General features: G+C 36.1%; 1 protein-coding gene across 3 annotated transcripts in view; it reads left to right on the top strand.

Annotated features, from left to right (window-relative positions):
• Window positions 1-27,614, top strand: part of Epha6 (EPH receptor A6) — an 895,033-nt gene that overhangs the window by 608,863 nt on the left and 258,556 nt on the right. For all 3 annotated transcript variants that reach the window (XM_075950396.1, XM_075950493.1, XM_075950569.1), the window contains 3 exons: window positions 6,040-6,148; window positions 9,896-9,966; window positions 14,625-14,750. In XM_075950396.1, the coding sequence (XP_075806511.1) occupies window positions 6,040-6,148; window positions 9,896-9,966; window positions 14,625-14,750 (306 nt within the window). The remainder of the gene's footprint in view (window positions 1-6,039; window positions 6,149-9,895; window positions 9,967-14,624; window positions 14,751-27,614) is intronic.

Raw genomic sequence — 27,614 nt, 5'->3', positions numbered from 1 at the left:
ATTTTGTTATGTTAAGGTTAAAGCCTTCCTTTTTTTTGTTTAAACAGAAAAAGGGGAAGTGATGTGGGAGTGTCATATATCAATCTGTTGATTTCCTTGGTTAAGCAATAAAGAAACTGCTAGGCCCATTGGATAGGCCCACCCTTAGGTGGGTGGAGTAAACAGAACAGAATGCCGGGAGGAAGAGGAAGTGAGGTCAGACTCCACAGCTCCGGTCTCCGGAGCAGACGCAGGAGAGACGCCATGCTGCCTGCTCCAGGGAAGACGCACACCATGCCCCAGCTCCGACCCAGGATGGACTTAGGCTAGAATCTTCCCGGTAAGCGCACCTAGGGGCGCTACATAGATTATTAGAAATGGGCCAGAGCAGTGTTTAAAAGAATACAGTGTCCGTGTAATTATTTGGGGCATAAGCTAGCCGAGCCAGGCGGCTGGGGATTTGGGGACGCAACCCTGCCGCCGCCCATATTACTACAGCCTGATATTAGCCCATGTTAATGGTGATGAAAACAAAAGGTAAGATGTAGTAAAAAGTTTGACTTGAAACTCATACTTGTTGGAAGACCCAAGATGAGACCATGTTTAAAAGTCCAGGTGGGCAAGAAAGATAATAACAGCATCACCTACAAAATTACAATATTGTATTTTTTCTTCCAGCTATATTTATTTACTGCCTTTCATCTGTACATAATATGCTAATGTCCAGCTAGGCTTGCAGCATTGAAAGTTTTGCAGATATATTAATCTCCATTGTACAATGTTCGATGTGCATCTTAAATAATATAAAATCCTGATTGTTACATACAATCTGAGGAGGGCATTTTCATGTGTCACTTGCCAATAAACCTTACAATGATTTTTTTTGTTTACTGTCAACCTATTTGTTAAAATATAGGTTATGATTTTAAAAATCATTTCAGTGAAATGACAAAGAATGCATTTCCCTGGGCAGCGTTTTTGAGAAATACTTATTGAAGATGTGTCATATATCCTCCAGTAGCTCTTAGAAGAAGTTCACAACAGAAATGAGTTAACTTCAAAATGCTCGTCCATAGAAAATGATACAGAATTCAAATAACACATTTCACTTTGAAATGTAAATATGAAAAATAATCTTGATTACAGTGAGGCAGAATCATATGCCTCCATATAAGAAAATGTGTTAGTTAAAAATAGCCAAATTGCTTTTCTCTCACACTTCTCTAAATCTATTCTTTTGTAAGAATTTAGATTCCATGGAAAGAGCTTCATTCTGTTTTTCCTCTTTAAATAGAAATAACTAGAGCAAGCCTCATATAACATTATCCTGACTTAAACCAAGCATTATCTAGGTTCTAAAGGTTGATTAAATAACAAATTCACAATATTTTTAAAATTTAATATTTTTTCTTAAGGGAGTATACTTTTGCCAAGACCATAAAATTAAACATGATTTAGTATGCTTATTTTCGTTTGAGGATATGGGTTTTTTGCATTTAACAAAAAAATAATTCCAATGAGTGGTTCACAAATAAATTTCATTTATCTCTACATATCCCACTATGGCTCATTTTAGGGTCAGGGCTCTCCCTATTGGTACTACTAAGAATAAGTTCTAGATGCGTTTTCTCTGAGAAAACTAATTAGAGATAATTAGCATTGGGACTGCACAACTGAATATAGACAGCACTGCAGACAGTTTCCCTAATGTAGCAATTTTTACTCTCTGTAACTTTCTGTTCATTGTCTATTTTCCCTACTGATCTGTCAGTCTACCAGCATAGTAATTGCGTATGGTTTGTTCATCTCTGTCTCCCCAGGGTCACGTTGGTATCTGCTATGTAATAACTTCTCAATAAACATTACTTGGTGAAGTAATGAATTCTTTAACTTTGTTCTGAAGACCGTGCTGAAATGTAGACGTGTTATGCCTATTGTAACTCTTGCCTTCCAGCATCATCATCTCCAAAGTGTGTGAAGTAATTAGAAATGAGTATTGAATCCATGGTCTTCATATATATTGAATGGCTATGTTTGAGATTTAAAAAGAAAAACTTCCTTCACATTATTAAAAGGAGGACAGTTGTGAGTTATGCCCAGCTTATTCCAATCTTTCCTTATCAGAATTATACAGTGTATATAACCATTCAATTAATTTTCTTGATGTACTCATTCAGCTACAGCCACATATTCAGTGACATGGGTTGGGCTTCCAATTCATTTTTGTGTACAATGCTACATATTTTGTTCCTTCAAAAACAATCACACCTCCAAGGATCTGAGAAAGAACCCTTCATCTCTCCTTCCTGTTCCTCATCACTCTGTTGTAACACCAGCCACTCCTTTTATGTCTTCTTGTCTCAACCTCATATAATAAGAATTACTGTTAGAACTGAGATCATCTAGATAATCCATGTTAGATCTGATTTTTATTTACACTTTCTCTTTGAGAAGAGTAGAGGTATGTCACACTGGACTTTCTACAGACAACACAAGGAATGAATTTCATGTGGTCCTGGAATTTTCATCCCAATAAAAGAGACAGTTTACTAAAAAGTAACTTGGGTGACCACTATACTTTCATTTATAGTACTAGTTTAAGTGGATTGTGGAAACATCTGTCTGAGAGCCTAAGAAAACAACAAAAACAACAACTGGGAAAAAGCTTTCCAAATGACTGGGTGTCCATGAAAGAGAACTGTCAGGAACTGACCATTATCAAACTTGTGGCTCACTCAAGGAACTGAGGGTGTGCACAGTCCTTTAGTCAGACAAGCTAGAGACCTGTGCTAGCCAGTTGGAAAAAGCCTCAGTAGTAAAGTTAAAGGCTTTGAAGTTTACCCAGAGATGAAGTCAGAGCTCTGTGATGGACCAGCACTAATCCTATAAAGACAGAACTTATCCAGCAAGTACAATAATGCAGCACTGGCCCAGGACATTCCTCCTACTTCCACGTAGGAAATTGTGTTCTTTCCAATATTTTATTGCTTCATGCAATAAAATAGTTACATTTCTCTGGCATACTGTGACAATTACATTTAATTCAATAATCTCACATTATTTACTGGAAATCAGGGGCAAACAAGGGCATGAATGATTCTAGTAGAACAAAAAATCTGTCCTCCTGTTAGGTAAAAAGGTTGTTTGAGACAGACACGTCAGTACTGTGCTGTCAGCTTTTCTGTGCACCGTATGTGTGGATTTGGACAAGTAACAGCACTACTCAAACAGGAGTAAAAATGGCACTGACATAAGCATGTGGACTATGAGCATATATTCAATAATATTTCTAAACTCTTTGCATTGGCCTGAGAACATAGACATTTGCTTATTAAATAATACATAGATTGTAAGTGATATGAGTGTTCATGTTTGTCATGTTTCCCTAATCATACCCCCTCATTGTCTGTATTATTTTATACCCAGGACAATATTGACATCCATTAAGCATTCTTCAACTGTTTTTTGTATGTGTGTATGTTATTTTTTGTACAGAGTACTTAATTTTGCTTGTATACATGCTTGGGAATTAATTATACATTGCTATTCATTCTTCATATTTATTTAACATTCTGTTTAAAACACAATTAAAACCCTAATTTAAGTTCAGTGATCATGTAATCAGAAGTAAGCAAAAGGAGACTTATTAGTGAAGCCAGTAGTTAACTAACTTATTATGTTAAACACTATAAATTTTTATGACAAACTTTATGATTTTCACAAGCCACTCAAGTATATAAGCTTTCTCCCCATCTGAGCTTTGAATAGAGTCTCAGAAATCACTAGAGACCTGACTACTTACTATGACAATATTTGTTCTAGATGGAACACTTTTGAACTAGATTATATCTTTAAGAGCACAGGAGTTGTAAGTAAATAATGTCTTCTTTTAAAAATGTCATCTCCTTTATCTTCAAACTATAATGTTTTCTGAAAAATCAATCTCTTAAAATCTATTGTTTGATAATTTTCAGTGAGAAAATATGACATTTTAGAGCACACCATTAGTTCCTCTATCAATGCTATTTCGAGGATTGCAAAACTTGAGGAAGAACTAATAAAAAGCTTGAGTCCATTGTTTACTAGATAAGATACAACTATTTAACTCATCTCTGAACAGATTACGAATCAATACTCAACTTTGTAAAAACTTCCTGAAAATGCTTTGATGAAATAATGGTGACAAAAATTGAATTCCAATGTTTAATGAATTTCTTTAGCTGTAAACTGAACGAATGTGACTTTTGTTTCTTATTACATTTAGAAAGTCTCCTAAATGGTGTGAGTGGTTTCTTACTGAAACCTACAGTTATTACCTAGGAGAGGAGGCTGTGCAAGACTAATGACCTGAGTTGAGTCCCCAAGAGCCCTTATGAAAGCAGGGTGTAGTGACAGAGCCATCACTGCCCTTCCAGATGGGATGTGGAGAAAGGAAAACACCTGGAGGCTAGTGGAATGTGTCTATCAAGATATCCTGCAAAACGAGTGGTGAAGGAAGAGAAACCTTGTCTCCAGCAAGGTAGAAGACTAGGACCAACATGCAAGGTTGTTCCCTGACCTCCATTTTCACACCGCTGCACACTGACATAACACACACACACACACACACACACACACACACACACACAGGAAATAAAATACAGAGTTTTAGTCAAGTTGAAGGAAAATAATGGGACTTATTAATATTTTAGACTATTGGTGGCTGACTTGTTATTGGTACTTATAGCATAGGAAGGAAAACAAAAGAAAATTTGGGAGCTAAATTCTGGTCATAAGTTTACGTGACGAAGCTCTTTAATCTGTGTTTCACTGTCATTACCACTATTTTTTTCTTTAATTGACACACATCAATTATAGATATTAAGGGATTCACTCTGATATATAAGCAATTTCCCATCCCATATAGTGTAGAAAACAGTAATAGTGAAAATGGAATACAATAAATGAACTGAACCAAACCAAATGTATTTTAGGGCCACTGGAAGGTGACAGGTAGCTGCTGCAGTTTTTAGGACAAGCATTTTCTTATCTGTAATATGCAAAGTCCTCTGTTCAAACCTTAGCATCATAAACAAACAAACAGAAAAGCATACACACACACACACACACAAACAGAGAGAGAGAGAGAGAGAGAGAGAGAGAGAGAGAGAGAGAGAGAGAGAGAGAGAGAGAGTTTTGAAAATATCTCAGTTTATTTCTTTCTTTCTATGGTAAAACATTCTGGCAAAGGTAACGAAAGTAGGAAGGTATATTTTGGTTCACAGTCCAAGTGTTTAGAAAGGGAAATCAGGGCTACAAGAAAGAGCCAGAAACAGCTGTCGTAGCACAATCATGGAGTATGGAGCAGATGAGCAAATGCTGCCAGTTATTTCCTCTTCTCCATGTATTCATTCCTGGATCCCAATCCATGAAATGGTTCCACCTACAATGAATGTTAATGTAATCAAAATAATTTCCCACATGCATGCTGAAACACCAGTGCCACCCAATGACTCTGGATCTGTCAAGTTGAAAATTAATACTAAATACCACACATAGCAAAAAAAAATGTAAAATGTTGTTAACTATTTGTCATCAAAAAAGAAAAAAAAGCACTTAAGTATTCTTTTCTCCTGTACTTATCATCTACCAAATATTTATGTGTATATAGATATATATATGAGTTTGTACACACATATACACATGTATACTTATTCTTGTTAAATTTCACAGAAACTTAGTTCTGTGAAATATATGTTATATATAAATTATTTGTTAAATTTATTAATTTAAATTACAGGATTTTTTTATATTGTAGAAACAAAATCCTAATAAGTCTGAAAAGTCTGGTCAATACAAATCATACTCACTCTTAAAAGGAAGCGTTAAGAATTCAAACACCTTGTTATATTTTTAAGACAGAAGAAAGTTTTGTGTTGTGTATAATGACCTCAGTTCTGTAAGCATTATATAAATCTACTTCAGCTGGTTTGTTTAGAGACCTATTAAAATAAAGGTCAATTCTACTGTGCTTTAAAATAATAACCATCATCATATGTGTCATCTGTGCTTATGTTTCAGCTTCTGACATGGCAGCAGAACAAGGGCAGATCCTGGTAATAGCCACCGCGGCCGTTGGAGGATTCACGCTCCTAGTCATCCTCACTCTCTTCTTCCTCATCACTGGGAGGTAAGTGAGTCTTCTGGATTATCCCCAACTCAGTGGAAAACCACACTTTATACCCAGTGTATTCGTGTGTGTGTGTGTGTGTGTGTGTGTGTGTGTGTGCGCGCGCGCACGTATGCATGTGTGTTTATTCACATGTCGGGGCGGGGGGGGGGGGGAGAGAACATTCCTGACATGAAGAGACCATAGAAACAACCAATAGCAGCTCTCAATTTAGAAAAAAAAAAAACCTACCCAAATCCTACAGTAAAAAGTTGAAAGCTGAATAGTAAAGAGTAACGTACTCCTGAATTTTTGTTTCTTTATTGTAATTTGATGACTCTGTGAAGGATTTTTCTTGGGGAAAAAATTCAGAATTAGACAAAGCAATTCTTTGTAAATTTGTTATGAAAGTAAGATGTTTTGACAACCCAATAAAAAAATTCTCTACATTATAATAATTTTATTTTTATAAATATAATAATCAACTTTAGAGTAATATAGATAATAGATAATTTTTTATTATTATAAGTTGAAAAAGTGGGAGATTTAGATTTGAATCATTACTCTGTCAAACAAATTCATTTATTTTGGCCACAGTTTTCTATATTTATAATTTTGGTATAAAAACATACTTTAATCTTTACATGTATTTGGATGATTACCAAGATTCAAATATTAAAACTTCACCAATAAGAATGACGATAACATTTTTTTAAGTAAGCTATTTTGAAGGAATCTTTTTAAATAAAGCAATAAACACTAGCAGAGAACTCTGAAAGAAGATAAAGCAACATTCATAAGCAACAGATCTGGGTATGCCATTCCTATCCCTGGTGACAGCAAGAGATGACTGATAGAGGGATTTAATTCATACTCTATGGGATGTAGGTAACATACATTATAGCTGTATCTGATTTGACTATATAGTGAGTTATTATAAATATTTAAAATCAATTTTATGAGGAATGGGTTTTTTATTGATTGTTGTTATAGACAAATATGATAATCCTCCTAAATAAACCGCCTAATATTATATCCTAAACGTCTTCAAAAAATTCAAAATGAAAGTTAAGAATCTTGCTAAATCAAAATTAATCATCATATTAAATTATCACAGTCTAGGTAATATGTGTTTCATATTTGTGTTAGCATCTCTATATAGGATATAATTATACTTTCAGGTGGGTGTAATATTTTGATGTAATGCATGAAACAATCCCACACCAGTTAGGATTTAAAGGGGTATTTATTTTAGGGGTAAAACTTACAAAACATCAAACGTCAGGAAAGGAGTCTAGTCGCTGGAGCAGGAGCCTGAACCAAGCACCGGAACCATGAGAGCCAGTCAAGGCTTGCCGCTCTTTTTTAAAGAGAAATAGACCATGCCCCAGTGGGCTGGTATTTCAGAGGCTACTGGCTGAAGGAGAGGAAGGCGCTCACGCAGCAATGATGAAGAAATTATTATTATTGAGATATCCATACATAAGATTCACAAACTTCTGATAGCACTTACTTTATAGAGGGTAAAGAATATATACCGGAGAAGTTTGTTATAGATAGTGTTCTTTTGATGGCATTTACTAAACAGTTATCAATATATAAGGTATTAGCTGGATCTGGTAACACAGTCACTGTCACTTTTCATGCAACCAGATATTTTCATTTTATATTATTTCCTTCTCATTTTCTCCCTCACATCCATTTAACTTCTCAAATACTTTTTTTCTTCACTTGTCCCCACTCTGACATAGGTCATCACTGTCTTAGGATCCTTCTCCTTTGCAAGAGAGAATGTGATTACATTAAGAACATTAACTTTTATAATAAAAATTATTGCCTTGAATTGTAAATGTCACATATATGAAATGCTGCCATCTTTGTGAACAAAATTTAATCTAACAGGCTTGAATGGAGTTTATCAAACATTACCTATCATCAGGATTTTTGAGTTGGAATATCAATGCCACTTAAAACAGAGAAGTTAACAAAGAAAACAGAACACTAAATCATTCTCATCTTTATGTTTACCAATTTCTATAACATCAGAAATTGCCTAAACATTTTACATACTGGAGAAAACTACTTTGCTTACATTGTCTAACACAGTCATTTTGAAGTACATCTTATGGACTTTGATAGGGAGCCGTATAAAGGAAGCTATTCCATGGAGAATGTAAAGAAGATCTGGTTGAATATTTAAACTACCATAGAAATGCAGACATAATTAACATTGGAAAAACTGCAGTGCATACTACAGATACATTCTGTTAAACCAATTGGAATTATAAATTTAATGAACAGTTGAATTCCATGGATGTTAGTGAAGTTACTTGAATTGATATAGTCAAAGTCCCAATTACACAATGCAAGAATAAAACATTCCCTCCAAATTTTCAACTTTTATGAGCTCCCATTAGATCAGTCCCACTGTCTCTGTGGGTGGGAGCACCCTTCCCAGTCTTGACTTCCTTGCTCATGTTCTCCCTCCTTCTGCTCTTCGTCTGGGCTTTGGGAGCTCAGTACAGTGCTCCAATGTGGGTCTCTGTCTCTATCTCCATCCCTCGCCAGATGAAGGTTCTATGGTGATATGCAAGATATTCATCAGTGTGGCTATGGGAGAAGGCCAGTTCAGGCTCCCTCTCCTCTGCTGCCCTCGGACCTAGTTGGGGAAATCCCCTTGGACATCTGGGAACCCCTCTAGAGCTAAGTCTCTTGGCAACCCTAAAATGGCTCCCTTAGTTAACATATCTTCTTCCCAGCTCCCATATTCACCCTTCCTCCATCTCAATTATCCCATTCCCCCAACCAATGGGAGCTCACCAAGGCCAGCTGGACTGGGTCTGAACGAGCATGTGATCAAACTGACCTCTCTGAATGTGGCTGACAATGAGGGCTGACTGAGAAGCCAATGATAATGACACTGGATTTTGATTCTACTGCATGTACTGGCTTTTTGGAAGCCTAGTCTGTTTGAATGCTCACCTTCCTAGACCTGGATGGAGAGGGGGGGCTTGGACTTCCCACAAGGCAGGGCACCCTGACTTTTTTTAGGACTGGAGAGCAAGGGGGAGGGGGAGTGGAGGGAGTGGGAGGGAAAAGGAAGGATGGGGGAGGTGGAAATTTTAAATAAATAAGTAAAAAAAAATTTCAACTTTTAAGAAAGAAGCCACCATGCTAACTGGCATTGAAAATAGAGCTAATTTTCTAAATTTCTGAGATTCTAATTCAAAATCTTTTGTATTTTGATACTGAAAAAAAATTGTGGTTATTAGAAGTCAGATATAAAAGAAAGGGATGTTTATGGCTGATGGCAAAATATTTTATGTGAATCTTATCTTTTAAATCAGTCTTTTGACCGTGCTGTTTGGTGCTAATTTTGATGTATATCGAAGAATTATATGAGGCATTTTCACATTATAAACATATTCTAAGCGGGTCTTTATAAAGATAGACAAGAACCCATCTGTTGATGATGTGGGATCTAGTTGTTTTGTATTTTTTTTTGCATTTCCTTTTTCATTGTAAGCTATATATGTGTAACAGGGTATGTGGATATGAGTTCAAGTATCCATGGAGACCAGGAGAGGGTGTTACAGTTCCTAAACCTGGAGGTACAGGCACTTGTGAGCCCTCTCTGAGAATCAACTCAAGATGCATGGAAGAGTCACAAACGCTCTTAAGCATGGAGGTATTTCTCCAGGCCCCTAATTGTTTTGCAGTCCTATATTACATAATTCTTGAGTAAGCTTTTGTTTTCTTTTCTGTAAGGTGTCAATGGTACATAAAGGCTAAAATGAAATCAGAAGAGAAGAGAAGAACACACTTACAGAATGGCCACCGTAAGTATTGCCATTGTTCTGCCACTGTCTATATCCTACTGGAATCTTTAGGGCTCCATTCAAATTTGGGGTCTCCTGAAAGCAAACAAGCGAAACATTCATTTCCACCCTTTTGGCATTAAGGGTTTCATCTAGCTTCCAGGTTTAGGGTGGAAATTGCACCTGCTTCTCATTAAATGGCATTACCTTTTCTTCAATGCTTGTGGGAGAACCCAACAAATTGAATTTACTAAAAATACATGGTGACTAATTATGTATAGTTATTTACCATCACAATGGCTCTGGAGCGTGAGTCAGTTTTATTTAGTAAAGTGTTATACAGACATGTTGAAGAACCCTTATTCCGTTTTTGAAGATTGTCATTTAATCATACAACAAAGCAATTTACAATTCATTAGCACTATAAAAGTATATCAGCTCTTTAACTCTTAGAATATGTATGAAGCCCTGTGCTGACTACAAGGTTATATTCATTTGGAGATCTCTTCCTCAGCAAGCTGTAATTACCAACTATAGTTGGTTTGATAATTGCCCTTCTCTCCTCCAAACACCCACCTCCACCTTCACCTCCAAATTGCAAGCTACTTCTCAAGACAGTTTTTCTATTGTGAGACACTGAACTAACAAGAAAGCGATGTTTTTTAATTAACCAAAGTATAGAGATAATATAAGGAACAACTTGTTCTACTTTTTAAATCTCCCTTTTGTTTTTAAATTAAGCAAAAAAATATAGATTTAAAAAAAAACCACCCCTCTCATCTATATCTCCCCCACAAGACAGGAAGAGGTTTTAAGTAAGATATTATAAATTTCTGAGATGGTTTAGGGAAAATTCAAAGGCACCTATAATTTTTAAATGTGCCTAAAAACCATCTGCCTTAGAGACCTGGCCTGAAATGACCTCAGAACAATGTAAACAGACTGAAAAACCTGGATGCAGACACCTGGAGGAATAACTAATGCTGGGCAACCTTAAGATTCACGGCAGGGCTTTTTGTACCAAGGTGCAGAGGGAAACAGTGCTTCTGAGGTATTTATTATCTGCTTTCCAAGCAGCACATTAGCATAAACTACAACAGATGGGCTCAGCAAGACCTATTGAAAATAACCTGAAGCGCCAAGGAAGTGAAGCAAAAGAAACCAGTGTTTAAGAAAGCAGGAGATGAATTAAATTAGTAAGCTGATATTCACAATTGGAATTCATTTGGCCAAGGATTTTACGATATTACATATATTGCATTTTCACAGATGAAGCATTGTTATCTAGTTATTGTATAGGAATGCATTATAACTTTAAATAAATAGCTTAATTTTGAAAATTACGTGTGAGTTAGTAATGGTATTTTCATGTGTCTTTAATGTTTTCAGCATGACCATATATCTGATTAGCTGACACTAATTGTCTAGCAGAATCAGAGCTAAATTTAATATTATAACTATGATTAAGTTGTGAGTATAACATAGAGGTTATGAAAACCTAAATATTACGTAGAGACACAAACTCTCTCTTCTCTCCTCACATTTAAACTGTGATAAGTCAAGAAAAGCATAAAATTTCAGAATCAATTTCAGGTCTACATCCTCCTGGAAATATTTTTTCTTGGTACTATCTTTAAAAATGCTAATTTTCTCATTTGTGCATATCAAAGCACTAAGAAGACATAGGTTCACGGTAATAAATGAAGACAGTGAACACAAAATAATAAATGAAGCAAATTACAGCTACTAATGAACATCGTATTGCTGCTTCTAAGCTCACTCTTTTTTTGTTTTGTTTTTATGATTTTCCTGTAAGAACATGAGTCTAACATTCTACTTGATTATGAATTAGTTTGGCTCTCTATCCTGAGGTGTAACAACACCAAATATCATCCACTTATTTTGTATTATGCCATAGATATGTGTGTGTCACTGTGATAAAATAGTGGACAAAAACTCCTTACAGGGCGAAGATTTCTTTTGCTCATGGTCTCAGAGGTCTCATACACTGAGGCCCTGGCAGAGCAGAGACATTCAACTCATGGCAGGGAGGAGGCAGAGTGTGAAAAGACTGCCTAGGCTGTGGTTTTTCACCCTTTTCTCCTTTTCCCATTTTACACCCTAGACCATGGGATTGTTCCACCAAGATTGGAGGAAGTCTTCTCCTTTAATGACAACTATCTTACAACATATTTACACACACCCAAAGAAGACCTTTATTAATTCCTAAAGCACTTCTCAATTTATTTGCCAATCAAAATTAGCCATCATGAGTCCACCTTCCTTCAACTTGACATCTAAATCTATCTCCTTAAACCATAGCATTCTGCCCCTCATACCAATGGTTTCATGTGCACCTTACAATATCAAATGCATTTTTTTTTTTTGGTTTTTCGAGACAGGGTTTCTCTGTGGTTTTGGAGCCTGTCCTGGAACTAGCTCTTGTAGACCAGGCTGGTCTCAAACTCACAGAGATCCGCCTGCCTCTGCCTCCTGAGTGCTGGGATTAAAGGCGTGCGCCACCACCGCCTGGCTTTATCAAATGCATTTTTAAAGTCTTAATAACTCAGCATTGCTGAAAAGTTCAAAGTCTCCTTTGAGGGCAGAGTCACAGAGACCAGATAGATCAGATACACAATCAATATTCTCATTCCAAAAGTCAGGAATATGGAATACCAAATAAGGTCTGGGAGAACAAAGCAAACAAATCAGAGTAAACATTAAATCATGTAGCTTTATGTCTAGGATTCAGGTCATGGTGTGGAATGATATAAGCTTCAAAGGACTTGAGCATCACATCCTCCCTGTTTTTAGTACACTTGACCACTTTCCTGAGGTGGATCTGCTGGTTGCTAATAATCTTTCTCAACCGAAGTTTCATATTCCCAGAATCTCTAGCTTCCTGGGATCTTTATTCCATATTTATCTTTGCTACCATAGCTTTATATATTATCCTATCAGTGTAGTGATATGAGCAGTGGGGCTGCGTTCCCAGCACCCCGGCCCCCTGCTTGGCTAGCTTATGCCCCGAAATAATTACACGGACACTGTATTCTTTTAATGACTGTTTGGCCCATTTCTATCTAGCCTCTTCTAGGCTAACTCTCGCACCTGGACTAGCCCATTTCTAATATTCTATGTAGCACAGCTAGGTGCGCTTACTGGGAAGATTCTAGCCTAAGTCCATCCTGGGTCGGAGCTTTATCACGTGCATCTTCCCAGAAGTGGGGAGCATGGCGTCTCTCTGACTCCCGAGGAGAGGAGAACTGTGGAGTCTGACCTCACTTCCTCTTCCTCCCAGTGTTCTGTTCTGTTTACTCCTCCCACCTATTTTCTAACCAATGAGGGCCAAGCAGTTTCTTTTTATTTAACCAATGACCTTCCTCCATCATATCAGGGCTTGCCACAGTAGTACCAAGTCTTCTACACATTGCCTGGATCTCTAGGCTTTCTTTGAAAGTTGTGTGGAAGATTCTATGACCCTACCCATCATCATTTTCAAAATTAGAATTAGTGAATAATGCTAAGATCTTCTGCCAGTTTGAACCATGAGTATAGATGTCTCTTAGTGTCTACATGACTGAGAAAAGTGAAATAAATCTTAAGGGAATAACCATTGAGATTTTCCTCGGTAAGTAGTGTACACCAATTGATCTCTCCTCTTAAGAAATATCTTTCAATTGTATACACTTAAACTCTTGAGTTGGACATGGGTAGAATCCTGCTCAGTCCTGAAGTGTTCACAGCTTACTTTATTGTTCCAAAGGCAAATCCACAACGCCCTTTTAATGGCTCTAATCTCTTTAACTGCCACACCCTCCTTGTATTTAACTTTAAACTTATTTCTTTCTGACCAAACTGTGAGGTTATTTTTTTTCTAAACTCTTCTACGTTTAAATTCATAGTTTCCACCATAAATAATGGCTAAAAGCAGCCAGTACAACTGTGTCAGAACCTTCCTGGAATGCTTTAACATTTCTTCTACCATATTCACTTTTTGTGGCCTTTCAATTCAGCCTTCCACTGGGGCAGGGACAAAAGATGGGGGAAATTCTTTGTCAGAATGTAACATGAAGGTCTTTAGTCAGATTTCCAATAGAGTTCTTCATATATGAAACTCTATGAACACAGTCTTTACTCATAGCATTACTGTGTGTATTCTGGTCTTCTGACCTCCCTCCAGGAATAGAATTAGACTTTCCTTATGAATCCAGAATTTTTGCCAGAGTTTTTTGAGATCCTTTTATAAACCATCTCCAAAGCCTGTGAACAACATGGTCCAGCTTAGTCACAGTATTGTTCCCATTTCTTTACATTAGATTTCTTAAGGAGGAAGGATTTATTTTAAGCTTACAATTTCAGAGAATTCTGTCTGTGGTTACCTAATTCTGAATTTCTGGACCTATAATAAGGTAATATATACTAGAGGTAGGAAAATGTGGCAATGGCTGTTCAATTTGTAGCAGTCAAGATGTAGAGCATGAGAGAGAATTTATGCACAGTGGGATCCGTCTGTTGCTTTCCATTTTGTGGAGATGTCAGCCTGAAAGAGCAATAAACAGAAACTTAAGTAATTAATAAGTCACTACCTCAGTATGCCACTCCCACCTTTATACATTCATAAGATATATGCCTACTGAAATATTCTTAAATTAAATCAATCTTATATTTTGTTGCAGTGCGATTCCCAGGAATTAAAACATACATTGATCCAGACACCTATGAAGACCCATCCCTAGCAGTCCATGAATTTGCAAAAGAGATTGATCCTTCAAGAATTCGCATTGAGAGAGTTATTGGAGCAGGTAAACATAAATACTACACTCTTAAATACATGATTCCTTTACACCTTTTCAATTGGTTCATAGACATAATATTTTAAACCTTAGTATATTTCATCATTGAAAATATTAAGATATAAAAGTATTTTCTAATTTTTAATTATTTATTTAAAAACAGACATGTCCATATTCAGTTCTCAAATAATGAGAACATTTGCAAAAGTTATTTTCACCTTCTATAGTATGTTTCATAATGAAGATAAATTACAGAGAAGCAAGAGAGCCTCAGGAATTTATTTTGAAAATGCAATTTCAGGAGTTTGTCATGAGGTTATTATAGATTTACTCAAGTTGCAGCATCTATAGACTTATACTATAATTAGTGTTCATAAATATGACCTTAAGGCCACACAAGACTTAGAGTGTTCTGAAAAAATCATCGAAAGTAAAATTCTGTTCAATACAGTTTTAGATCATATTAATGCAAATTAATAATGCTTCCTATGTGCAAATCTCCAGTACTCAGAACTTTTCATTATTCAGCTATTCTGGTTTTAAAGAAATTATGGTGAAGCACCCCACAAGAATTTATGGTGTGCATTAGCTAGGAGAAACTATGCTAATGCAAAGAGCCTTGAGAATAAAGAATAATACCTCTCTTAAGTCTTTGATGCAAGATAAGCAGGCTTTCTTTCACAGAAGAGATTTCCTTCAGCAGGTCTTACAAAGAGGTGAGCTCCATTATCCCTTGTTATACTTTCTCCTAGCATGTCCTAGATTTTCTACATGGTCAGGCTTCACATACCTTTCAAAATAAAAGAGGAGGAAGAAAGTTCTGTCCACTTGTCTTTGCTTTTGAGGCAATAACCTAGGAATCTCCAACACACTGATTTGCCTATCAAATACTATCATCTGAACACACTGAAGTTTAGGAAATACAAACACTGACTGCATAAGTATCTTCAAAGCAGATGGTATGAGAGAGCGTCTTAAAAGAGTAAACACGACTGCATCCTTTGTGGAGTGACTAGTCTCCTGAAGATGCTGCATGTGTGCAATCCTTGCAGAAAGCAGAACAAGCCCATGAGTGGTCGTTTTGGCAAGTTGTGTCTTCTCAAAGGCCATAAGAAAGCAGTTGATTATATTTCACTCCTTTAAAAGCCGTCTTACTTAGCAGGCTGTATAGTTCTCCATATTGAATACATGATGATAATGGGGGTCCCTTGTTAAAAAAAATTATTAGAAGTTCTAAGGCAATGGCAATACTATTTGAAACCCACTTTCAACTTTTTTTAAACACAAGCTCTATCTCTGTGATTGCATAGTACATGCCAAAGGTAATCTTGTTTCTCAATCATTGAATATGAGTACTTGCCATGAACATGGGCTATTAGGAAAGAATTTTTCCTGACTGCACTCCATTCCTCAAACACATTGGGTCATCAGGTTCTCTCCATAGCCATGAGTGCCTTCGAAAACTGCCACTGCACATCTATGCTCTCATAGAAAGACTTCCCTATTAGAAAGATGAAGGACTTAGAAAAGAACTGAATTTTTTGTTATCTTCTACTGAGTAAACAACTACAGAAGCCCAACACATAATTGATATTATGTGTATAATAAGTGTGTATTATATTCAGTTTCATAGTGTATGCTTGGATTTTGTTCTGTTGAAAGTGGAGCAATCTAAAAGAAAAGAGGCTAGAGGAGTCATAACCACCATTCAATGTTCCTCTTGTAACCCATACAAAATAGTACTTGAAACTTTAAATTTTAATATCTTTTATTTATTATCATTATTTTCATCGTGATTTTTGTGTCTTTATGTATTATGGATGTGTGTGTGTGTGTGCAGGTATATTTTGCCTCAGCAAGACTGTGAATGTCAGAGGACGCTGTCTGGAGTTTTTTACTCCTTTCATCTTGCTGAGGCCTGCTCTCTAGTGTCTCTGCCACCCCGTGTGCTCCAGATTCATTGCCTTTCCTGATCCTAGACTAATTTCCAGCGTTTGCCTCCCATCTTGCCAATGGGGATGCTGAGACTGCAAATATGCAGCATCAGAACTATCCTTTATTTAGGGCCTTGGGTATTAACTCAGGTCTTCAGGCTCTGCTGCACAGCATGTTCTCTTACCTGCTGAACCATCTCACCTGCCCGCTGTAACGCCACATTATTTAGCACCTTCAAGATAGAGTAGAAGTAGGTTTCTGTCTTTTCTCCTCTGTATAAATTAAATGCCAATGTCTGAAATCATTATGTTGAGACATAAACTCAAGTTTTTGAAATATAAATGATGTGAAGAAGTTCAATTTTCAGTTTGACTCCTTTGTCCTAATCAAAATATATCTTTTTGTAGACAGATGTTTCTGCCCTGCCTGACTGCTCCCAAAAAAAAACAAGATGGAGAGTTCTTGTTGCTATGAAAGCTTGAAAGGTAGCTTAGGTTTGTTTCTACCCAGCTTCTATAACTTAACTGTTTTTATTTATTTCATGTATGTGTTGCCATGTGACTAGTAGTATTGACCTGCCCTCTTGTGTGTCTTATTTCCTCTCTGTATGGCTGGAAACTCCACCCTTCTTGTTCCCAGCATCCTCTCTGACCCAAAATCTTGTCTAGCTATTGGCCATTTGGCTTTCTTTTAAGTCAATCTGAGTGGCAGATCTTCACAGTGCACAAAAAGATTATTCCACAATATTTCCCCTTTTTTCTAAATGAAAAGGAAAGGTTTGTAACTCTAGTGTAATAAAATTATAAAGAATAAGAACGATTGTCAGGTAAGAATTCCATTTACAATGTCTAGTCCATTTGTATTTGGCATATTAGGAGAAAATACTCCATTATTCTTTCTGTCTTTATGACTCCAAATCTCTGAACCTAATTTACCTTCTATCATAGCTAAGAAAACCTGCAACTATAACTATTTGTTCTTTAGATCCATAAAAACCCCAAAAGGATATATTTCCTGAGTAAACAGGAAGTGCAGTACAAGCTACTTCATTACTGTACACATATTTTGAAATAATGAAAAACCTGGTAAACTGAAATTTAATCACAGTCAGGCCATCTCTTTTTCAGGTAAGAAGAAAACCTGTACCACTATGAGAAAGCCTTTCAGAGTGGAATTTCTATAATTTTGAAACCTTATTCCATGAAAACTGTCTTTCTTGTGTCTCTAAGCCCACAGGGCACCACCCTTCTTCCATTTGACCTTCCTTCTTTCCCTAGCCACAGTGACAATGCAATATCCTCCTGTCATTCACATTCTATCCCTTTATCTATACAAACTCATTATTGCCTCTGCTATCAGACCCCTCTTGCAGCTTAGTGTCACTGTGTTTTTCTATTCCTGTAGAAAGTCAGAAGTTTTAAATGTTGGTTTCTCTGCAATCAGCTGCAAGCAGGGAAAAGAAGGTTGAAAGGACAATAAAAGGATTTGAGCAGGGAGTGCTCCAACACTAACTCCTTCTGAATAATGTTCAAGGACTGTCTGCCCTTTCTGTGGTGCCTAGCAAAAGGCTGACTTTAATCCTGTGTTAATGCCCTAGCCCCACGCCTTCAACTGCCACCACTCGCCTCTTTCTACTATCAAGTTTATTTTATTTTCAGAGATCTCAAACTCTTAGGCCCATTGCTACATATTAGAGTAGTGTTAATATTACACTTCTTTTAGTACAATAGGAAGTATTACAAATATCATGGATCACCTTTTATGGGAAGAAACCAGTAACTATAGTGCATATCCTCCACATTTAGTTGAAAAGCACAGAGCAAGCTTTTATTTTGAGATTGTGCAAGGCTTATATTCTTAGATATTACAATTGCATAACTACTACATTCATTTTTGATGTAGTAGAATTGTTCCCATGCTCTGATTTGACCAACATAAATAATTTATGATTGAGGGCATATTGGTGAAGTTTTTAAAAAAATTTTTAATAACTAGTAGGCTGATCTGTCAATGACTTTGAATCACAAACCTCAAGACTTTATCAAATTATATAATAATAGATGAGATTTTTCTGTTTTCCACAGATAATATGACTCAAACAAAATCAGTTTTTGAGTCACAACACCTGCTAACTTCTTCTGTGACCTTCATTAATTTAGCTCTCTTTTAATGACCTTATTTGGTTTGTTTACCTGTATAATGGGCTATAAACAACAACCACTATCTCTCAGGATTAGGGAAGTAGTAGAGATTCAAGAAAGTATAAAAGAATCAGACATCTAATTATAATCATGGGAACAATTCTATTAGGTTGAAAATATTTAATAATTCTGATGTCTGAGAATACTACTCATTGCTTAGTCTCAAAATACATTATGATACAATCCCCACCATGAGTGGTTTCACATTCAATACTTTCACATTTACCTTATTATTGGAATGCTTTTGATTTGCAGTTAACTGAAAATTAATAATTAAAATTAAATTTCATATTGTTGGTATATTAAGTTATAACCATAGCAAGCCCTTTTTGTTCTTTTTAATCAAAACAAATTCTTAAATTTCTCTATATCTTGAAAGACTATATTTTTCTATGTTTTATTATTGCCATAAACGTACAGGATGAATTGGTTTTAAATAAAGAAAAATTTGTTGTTGTTTCACTTATTTATGTAAATCTACTGTATCAACTTACTTCTCACTCACACAGACACACAGTCAACCAATTTGCTACCTGAAACAGAACTATGTATCAATTTGATAGACCTTAAGTAAATTTTGTTGGCCTCTAAATAGTATTTGTAGGTTCATTTAATGTATATTTGTTATTTTACATGGGGACTTTTCAGTCTTAGAAACTGCTTCATCACACTAGTCATTTGAAAAATATTTGTTAAACAAGCAGATATTGAATTAGAAAATAAATGAAAAATCGAGAACATAAAATTATTTAGGGGTCAGCAAGGTACCTGCTGCAAGTTTCACATCCAAGTTTAATTTCTTTGAACCCTCGTATTGGAAGGAGCAAACATGCTCCTGAAGGGTTTCCTCTGACCTCCACATGCACACCTCTCCCGGTAACACACATACTTAAGTAAGAGTAAAAGAGGCTCTGGGGGAGGAAGAAGCTACTTTAAGTATTTATTTTAAGTGATTATACCTATTTTCTTATCAACAAAGATCCTGATGGAGAGCAGTGAAATGGCTCAACAGGTAAAGACAGTTTTTGTGAATCCTGATGATCAGAGTTTAGTCCCAAGAATCAACATGGTGGAAGGAAAGAACTGAATCCCCTAATCTGTCCTCTGACCTATACAAACACACACACACACACACACAAAACATACACACACACACACACACACATATATATATATATAAATTTTAAAAAATTCTTACTGAAGAGTACATTAAAGTATGATGCAAACAAAATAATATATCATGCATGTGCTTTGTATAAAATATTAAATCAGAAAGAACAAATGTATAAAACATATTTATAAACTATCATTACATTGCTTTGATGAATAATTTACCTGATAAGTCAGGTCAAATTATAGAATTATTCTATGTAACTGGCTTTATTATTGAAATACACAATTTCCTAAGAAAAATTACATAGATAATTTAGTTTGTATTTATTTTGTATAAAAGAAATGAGAACTTACTAATTCTTAGATATTTTTCCAGTACTTTTTCTTCTCATTTGAATATTGGTCAAGTATTTGGTGAAATTAAAGAACTTAGATTCTTTTTTAAATGAATGCTTTAAAAAGAGTTGAAAGGATGGCTACATTTTAAACAGAAGGAAATAAGAATGATATTCTCTTGAAATCTAAGGCCAATAAAAATAATATCCATATGGTATACAAATTTTTTCTTTTTATTTATTGAAAATAATTTTTCATATAATATATTCTGTTCAGTTTCCCCTACACCATCTATTCCCAGATCCTAGTCACCTCTTTACCCATACAACTCCATACTTTTTTTCTCTTTCTTTAAAAGCAAACATGCATAAAAAGAAAAGCCAGAAGAAGCATACACACATATTTAAACCCATAAAAATAAAACATTGGAAACCATGATATATGAGAAAAAGATTAGAAAGATTAAAAAAAAGTACAAAATAAACAAAATGAGGCAAAAAAAAATCTATAAAAATGCCAGTGAGTGTATTTTATGTTGGTGCTCTGCTGCTAAGCATAGAGCCTGATCTGAAGTGTGGTTTATATACCCAGGGAGACTCCACTGGAGAAAACTAATTGTTCCCTTGCAAGCAGTTGTTGATTGGACATAGCTTCGTAGTTATAAAAGGGGAGTTCATATCTAGTTCCCCACCCAGTGCTGGAACCCAAGCTGTCTTGAATCTGCACAGCCCCTATGCATGCTGCCACAATCATTCTGTCTCCTCTTCCGTAGGGTTCCTGAAGCCCTAAAGTGTTGATATCCAATTTAGGACTGAGTATTCCAACGTTTCTCGTGCTCTATACAATGTTCAGTTGTGAGTCTGTATTTGATCTCATCTACTACAGAAGGAAGCTTCTCTGATGATGCTTGAGGAAAACCCAATCTATCAGTAATACCAGAATGTCATTCTGAGTCATTTTACTGCTATAGAATAATAGAATTTGGTTTTCCCCTGGATCCCTGGCCTATTTCATCTTAGGTTCTTGAACACCCAAACAGTGCCAGGGATGGGTGCTATCTCATGGAGTGGGCCTGATATCAGATATGGGTTGGTTATTCCCATAATTGGTGTGCCACTATTAATCTGGAAGGTCACTATTGTAGATTGAAGGGTTTTTTAAGCCAGGTTTATGTTTACATTTCTACTATGGTAGCATAAAGTGTACTTTTCAGTACCAGTGAGTAGGGTAAAGACTCTAGTTAGGCACCAGCTCAAGTTTTCTGTCCTATAACAACTTTAATTTTGGATTTCCATGATATGTTATTTATTGATCTATAAAATGTATCATTAAAAAGTTTCATAAAACTGAAACCAAGAACACTCACTATTTTCCAATTACCATAGGGCAGAAATCTAGGCATGACTTTGCTCCTTCAGAGAGGCCCACAAGATTACAGTGAGGACAGAAAATGCGGTGGGCACACTGGAAGCCCAGCTAACAGAAGTGACTTCTAGACTCACAACAGCGACTATTGTCAGGAACTGACTTGTGGCATAGAATGTCTTAATATTGTACCATCTCTAACCATGTATTCTTCCCCAAATCTTGCCATGTAATCTTCTCCAATATGGCAGCTAGCTTCGTCAAAGCCAACAAGAGGCTTTCTCAGTAAACCAGAAGCCATAATATTTTATAAACAATCAAAGAAATAACATTATATCAATTTTGCCATATTCTGTTGTCTAGAAATTCCAGGGCCACCCAACCTTAAAAACAAATGTTGCATAGGACATAAGTACCAGGTTGTAGGGGCCAGTGTTGCCTTACATACCTATCTGCCTAGGACATAAAATAATATATCGTGTTTAGGCATGGTGTTTACCTGCTTCCTCAGAAATACTTTTTCTTCTTCTGTCCAACTTTAGCCAACACTGAGTCTTAGACCGCATGGGATGCTTACAAGTTTATTCTGTCTTACCCAGAAGATGAATAACAGGGGAGACTAACAGCATGAGTCCAGACATAAACAGGTTCATCAGACCAACCCACCAGAAAAATCTCTCTCTAAAGACCTTCCTTACACCTATTTTCAAGGAGGTTTTGTTGTGATATGTATGATAATTGAGGATTTGCTGAGGTGGCCTTCTATCTGGGGCATCCAGGGGTTTTAGGTCCCATTTTTACAGAAGCCCAATAATCCCCAGACTTGATTTTCTCCTAAAGCCAACAGACACACAATGTTGGCCTTACAAAATGCATGTGAAGGCTTTGCAAAAACAGTAATCATGTGGCTATATCTCTTACATGTTTTTAAACTTGAAAATAATTTGAAGTTTGTGTTTCATAGATGCTAGAATTATTTGAAGAAAGTTTAGATAAAAATTGATGTTATCACTACACGTCTCTCTTGTAAAGTGTGAGATTGTTTGTACTACATAATTATTTTACAATGCCATTGAGACCATGTGCATTTTATATTGATAAGCTATGAGGTATGAATTAAGACTATAAATCTCTTTAAAGGATTTGCTTATGTCATACTATAGTTTGCCCAGCATGAGGCAATTAGTTTATTGTTCCCATAGTGATACTTTTGACCTCGATCTAATTGTCTCTGTGCTTAACTAATGGCGTTTGTGGAATTTTTGTCTAGTTAAGGTATTGGTTGCTATGAAACAAACCATCCCCAAACCAAATGGTTTCAAATAATAATTAATTTATTCATAATTCTACAATTTGGACTTGTCTCTGTAAGCACTTGGGAGTATTTTCTTTTAGTTTAGCCCAAGGTCACCATTCAGCCACAGTGACTGGTGGTTTAAATGGTGCTACTGTCAGGTGGCTTGTCTAGAGCATCTCAGGACAGCCAGAGCATAACCACTCCATATTATCTCCCATCTACTGATCCTGAGCTGTGGTAGTGGCAGGGTTCTATGGCGGTGATGAAAGAGCTGTGCCCGCTATGTTCAGAGAGTCCGGTTTTATCCCAGGCTTTTCCAGACCCAGGCCAGCTGGCCTTGGTGAGTTCCCAATAGAACATCCCCATTGTTTCAGTGTGTGGGTGCACCCCTCGCGGTCCTGATTTCCATGCTCGTGCTCTCTCTCCTTCTGCTCCTGATTTGGACCTTGAGATTTCAGTCCTGTGCTCCAATTTGGGTCTCTGTCTCTGTCTCCTTTCATCGCAATGAGGACTACTGAGAACTCAAGAACAATGGCAATGGGTTTCTGATCCTACTGCACGCACTGGCTTTGTGGGAGCCTAGGCAGGTTGGATGCTCAACTTACTAGACCTGGATGGAGGTGGGGGTTCCTTGGACTTCCCACAGGACAGGGAACCCTGATTGCTTTTCGGGCTGGGGGGAGACTTAATTGGGGGAGGGGGAGGGAAATGGGAGGCGGCGGCGGGGAAGAGACAGAAATCTTTAATAAATAAATAAAAAAAAAAAAAAAAAGAAAGAGCTGTGCCGTCACTCAAGGTCTTGGCTCTAAATTCCCACATCATTGTTCTCACATGCTAACTTGGTTGAAGCAAGACCAAAGGTAATCTAGATTTCACAAGATGAGAAGGAGAACTCTATCTCTTGATCAGAGAGCCACTTAAAATAGTTTTACTGTTTATTTAAAAAGTTTTACTGTTTTATTTATAAGTTTATATAATAGATATATTATAAACGTACAATGTGGTCTTTGTGATTTTCGTTGAGTTCTTTTATTTTTCTCTTTGTAAACATATGCTAATATAATTTTGAATTTGAATCTTAAAATCCTTAAAGTCAAAGACAGGTTTATGTTCCTAGTAAGATGAGGCAAAGAAGGAACCCAGTGGGGAAAGTTGCTGCCAGGAGCAGAAGACCAGAGCTCTAGCATCTAGATAAGATATTGTAGTGGATCACAAAAACTGTTCATGTACGTGCGGCCTCCAACAGTCCTTAAAGAAATGCCTTCTCATCCTGTGAGCTTACTTGCTTCCCCATGAAAATTATGAAGAAGAATCTGTAATAGATGGTATTTACCTACCTTGCTGTTATCTCCATCATTCCAGAAGTTAGCAGAACTGCCATTGGAATGGAATGAAGTATGAGTGAGAGGTGAAAACCAAAATAAAAACTAACTCATTGCCTTTATTAAAATGCAAAAAAATATGACAAAAGTTTGGACTTACTAAATTATAACATTTGATTTTTGTGTGGCACTTACCATGTTGGTTGGTATAACTCACCACTGGGGACTCTATAAAGGATGAATGTGGTAATCAATAAGTAGAGAATTCCCAAGTGCAAACCTAGATATTTAAATAAAGAAAATAAGCTAGAAAGAATATTGAATTATTGTTACATTGGGAGGTCTGTGCTATCTTAAGGTCACATGATACGCTTGCAAGGCAGAAAGCACTCAAGACAGTGCTGGAAAGGAAAAGAACTATAGTCATTGAACTAATTGAGGAAGAAAAGGACATGGAAAGTTGGGGGATTTTATATACAAAACTGCAATTAAAACTTTATTAAGAATATTTTGAGAGAAACATATAAATATGTTTTTAACATAGAGTAAATACACATATAATATATGTATGTATATATTTATAGTAAGCATAAAATATAATATGATATTGTACTGAGCATAATAAAGTCAGCTGGCCCAGTATAGAAATGGGCTTGACTTATCAGCAGTTTATCTGAGATCGCCCACTGAGGATAGCCCTGTGGGAAGCTCTTTCCAGCCAGAGGACATGGCAGCTGTTCAAAAGCAAACATGAATCCCTGCTGCACTAATCAAGTCTCAGCAGGGAAGATGCTCACTCTGTATATTCTGTATTGATTAGAAAAAATTCAAATATTTGGTCCCATTCTAAAAAGACTCAGAAAAATACACTAGAGGAAGGTGACCATAGTGATGAAGCATCCAGAAATTTTGACAGGTGGGAATGGCTGAGAACTACAGACAAATTAGCTGTGGAAAATGAAGATTATGAGGCTATGTGTAGTCTTCAAATGTGTGTAGGAGTATAGGGTAGGATTGGTCTTACTTCGAAGGAGTTCACTTCAGCAGAAAGTGACAGTAGACAAATACGATTACCTGTCACACTGTACAGCTGCAGTTTTACTGATGCGAATGAAAAGATATGATCACTCTGTCCACAGTGAGTTTCAGATACTTTGGATGTGCATATCAGTTCACACACATGTTTAATAAGATTGTGCCCTTTTAATTTTTCTTTCTATATTATTTTTCATTCTCCTCTTGTGCTTGAGCAGCTTTCCTGTTTATATTGTGTGATCACCATAGTAACTAACTTTAGGTTCATTACCTCTGAGTTACTAAATAAGAAAACTGTGAACATAATTTTTTGTGTTTTGCAGAGTAAAAATGATGTAAGAGAAAGTATAATTAAAAATTCATATTACCACCAAGAATTATTTAGGGTGCATAAACATAATCTTTCCTGTCCTCTCAATAAAATTGTTACCTATGCTACCCCGTATCTTAGATATTTTAAATTTATTTTGGATATAAGTATTGTAGCATCTTCCAACATACATGAGCATTACTTTTATAGTTAAATACTTTTTCATCATAATCAATATTTAAAATATAAGGATAACTTTCCTAATAATTGTATACATGTATATAAAATGTTTAAGCCTCTGTGCTAGGATTTCTAACATGATAGCTCATGATCATCAGATGTCATTTTCTGCTACTATAAGAAAGGAAAGCTTAATTATTCCTACTTAGCCAGGTGGCCAAAGAATGTGCATGCCTTTTTAATGAATCCGTTTTCTCCAGAATAGTTGTGTCTCAGTGTCTTCTGAGGGACAGCTTTGCTTCTAAAACAATGTAAAGTATTTAACATTTAAAATCAAGTAGATATGCGGAGCTCTAAGTACTCGTTTAAAAAGCATGTCATCCTACTTTTAATTAAATAAAACATAAAAGAAAATAATAGATAAAAGAAACAGAGCAAAAGGTTGTTATTTTAAGGAATACTAGTAGCTTAAATATCTCAAGTAGATTTTTCTGTGAATATGTAGAATAAATGTATTCTGCATTTTGGCTTCTTTTCTAATAAAAGGGAATCAATCACGTGTTCTACGACAAATGCCACACAGCTTTTATTTATTTTACTAACATGAACACTGTCGTGTTTTTATTATTCATGATATTCTGCAATGAAATCCAGAGCAATCATCTGGTCCATCATCATTTTAAAGAAGAGAAACATCAAAGCAGCAGGCACTTAGCATCTTTGTCTGCTCCTGTTGTAGTATAAGGTACATGCCATCAGATACCCCTAAGGTTCAGAAATTCTAGTTTACAAACCTCAAATTTTAAGCCATTTCTTACTTTTTCATTTTAAGTTTTTAAAATTCTTGTCTCATTGCTTTGACTTCACTATGAAACTAATTATGATTTAACTGAGGAAATTGTACAGCTGTTAGTCACTCCATGAGTTATTAATATAGTAAGCATAACTATATGTTGTCAATATAATTTTGGGAGGTAATTTTATAGATATTAAGGTAGAGTGTTAAGCCAATTATGTCTCTTCAAACATGGCAAAGACACTAGTTGGGATGATTGATGTTTTCCATCTCAAAATGCAGAAAGTTCACTGTTTGGAGTTGTACATAGCTTCTTTTCGTTTTGAATGGATTACAATTTTAAAGATTGTGCTTCAGTATCATGCTTCTAAAATGCTAGAATAGTGAGAATTTTCAAGTGTTGTACTCCGTGTAAACAGAGACTGCTTTTTCATTTGCTGGCCACCCAGACCTGAATAATCACACAGAAACTAAATTACAACACAGTTTGACCAGTGACTCAGGCATATTCCTAGATAGCTCTTATATTTTAAATTAACTCATTCTTAATTTCTGTATTGTTGTGAGGCTGTAGATTACTGGTAAGGATCTGGCATCTTTCTCCTTCAGCAGCTGCATGGCATCTCCTTGACTCCACCTACTCTCTCTCTCTCTCCCATTTCTGCTTGGATTTTCCACCTGGCCATATTCTGCCCTGCCAGAGGCCGAAATAGCTTCTTTATTAGTTAATAATAATAAAATATATTCACAGCATACAGAGGGGAATCCTACATCAACTCCATATACTACTCCTTATAGACTGAAGGTTACCAATAATCCATGTCAACCATAAGAGCAGTCGGAGCACATATTATGAGGAAGAATGTCTTTGTCTCTGGCTGCAATTCCTAAATATGTGGCTGTCTTCTAAGCATGCTGCAATTAACTGCTACTATTTTTATTAGCAGATCATTAACATAAACTCAAAACTAGTACTATTTATT

This window comes from Microtus pennsylvanicus, chromosome 1 (assembly GCF_037038515.1).
Source record: "Microtus pennsylvanicus isolate mMicPen1 chromosome 1, mMicPen1.hap1, whole genome shotgun sequence".
Lineage (NCBI taxonomy): Eukaryota > Metazoa > Chordata > Mammalia > Rodentia > Cricetidae > Microtus > Microtus pennsylvanicus.
Note: the sequence above shows the minus strand (reverse complement) of the source record. Positions and strands in the feature narration are given on the sequence as shown.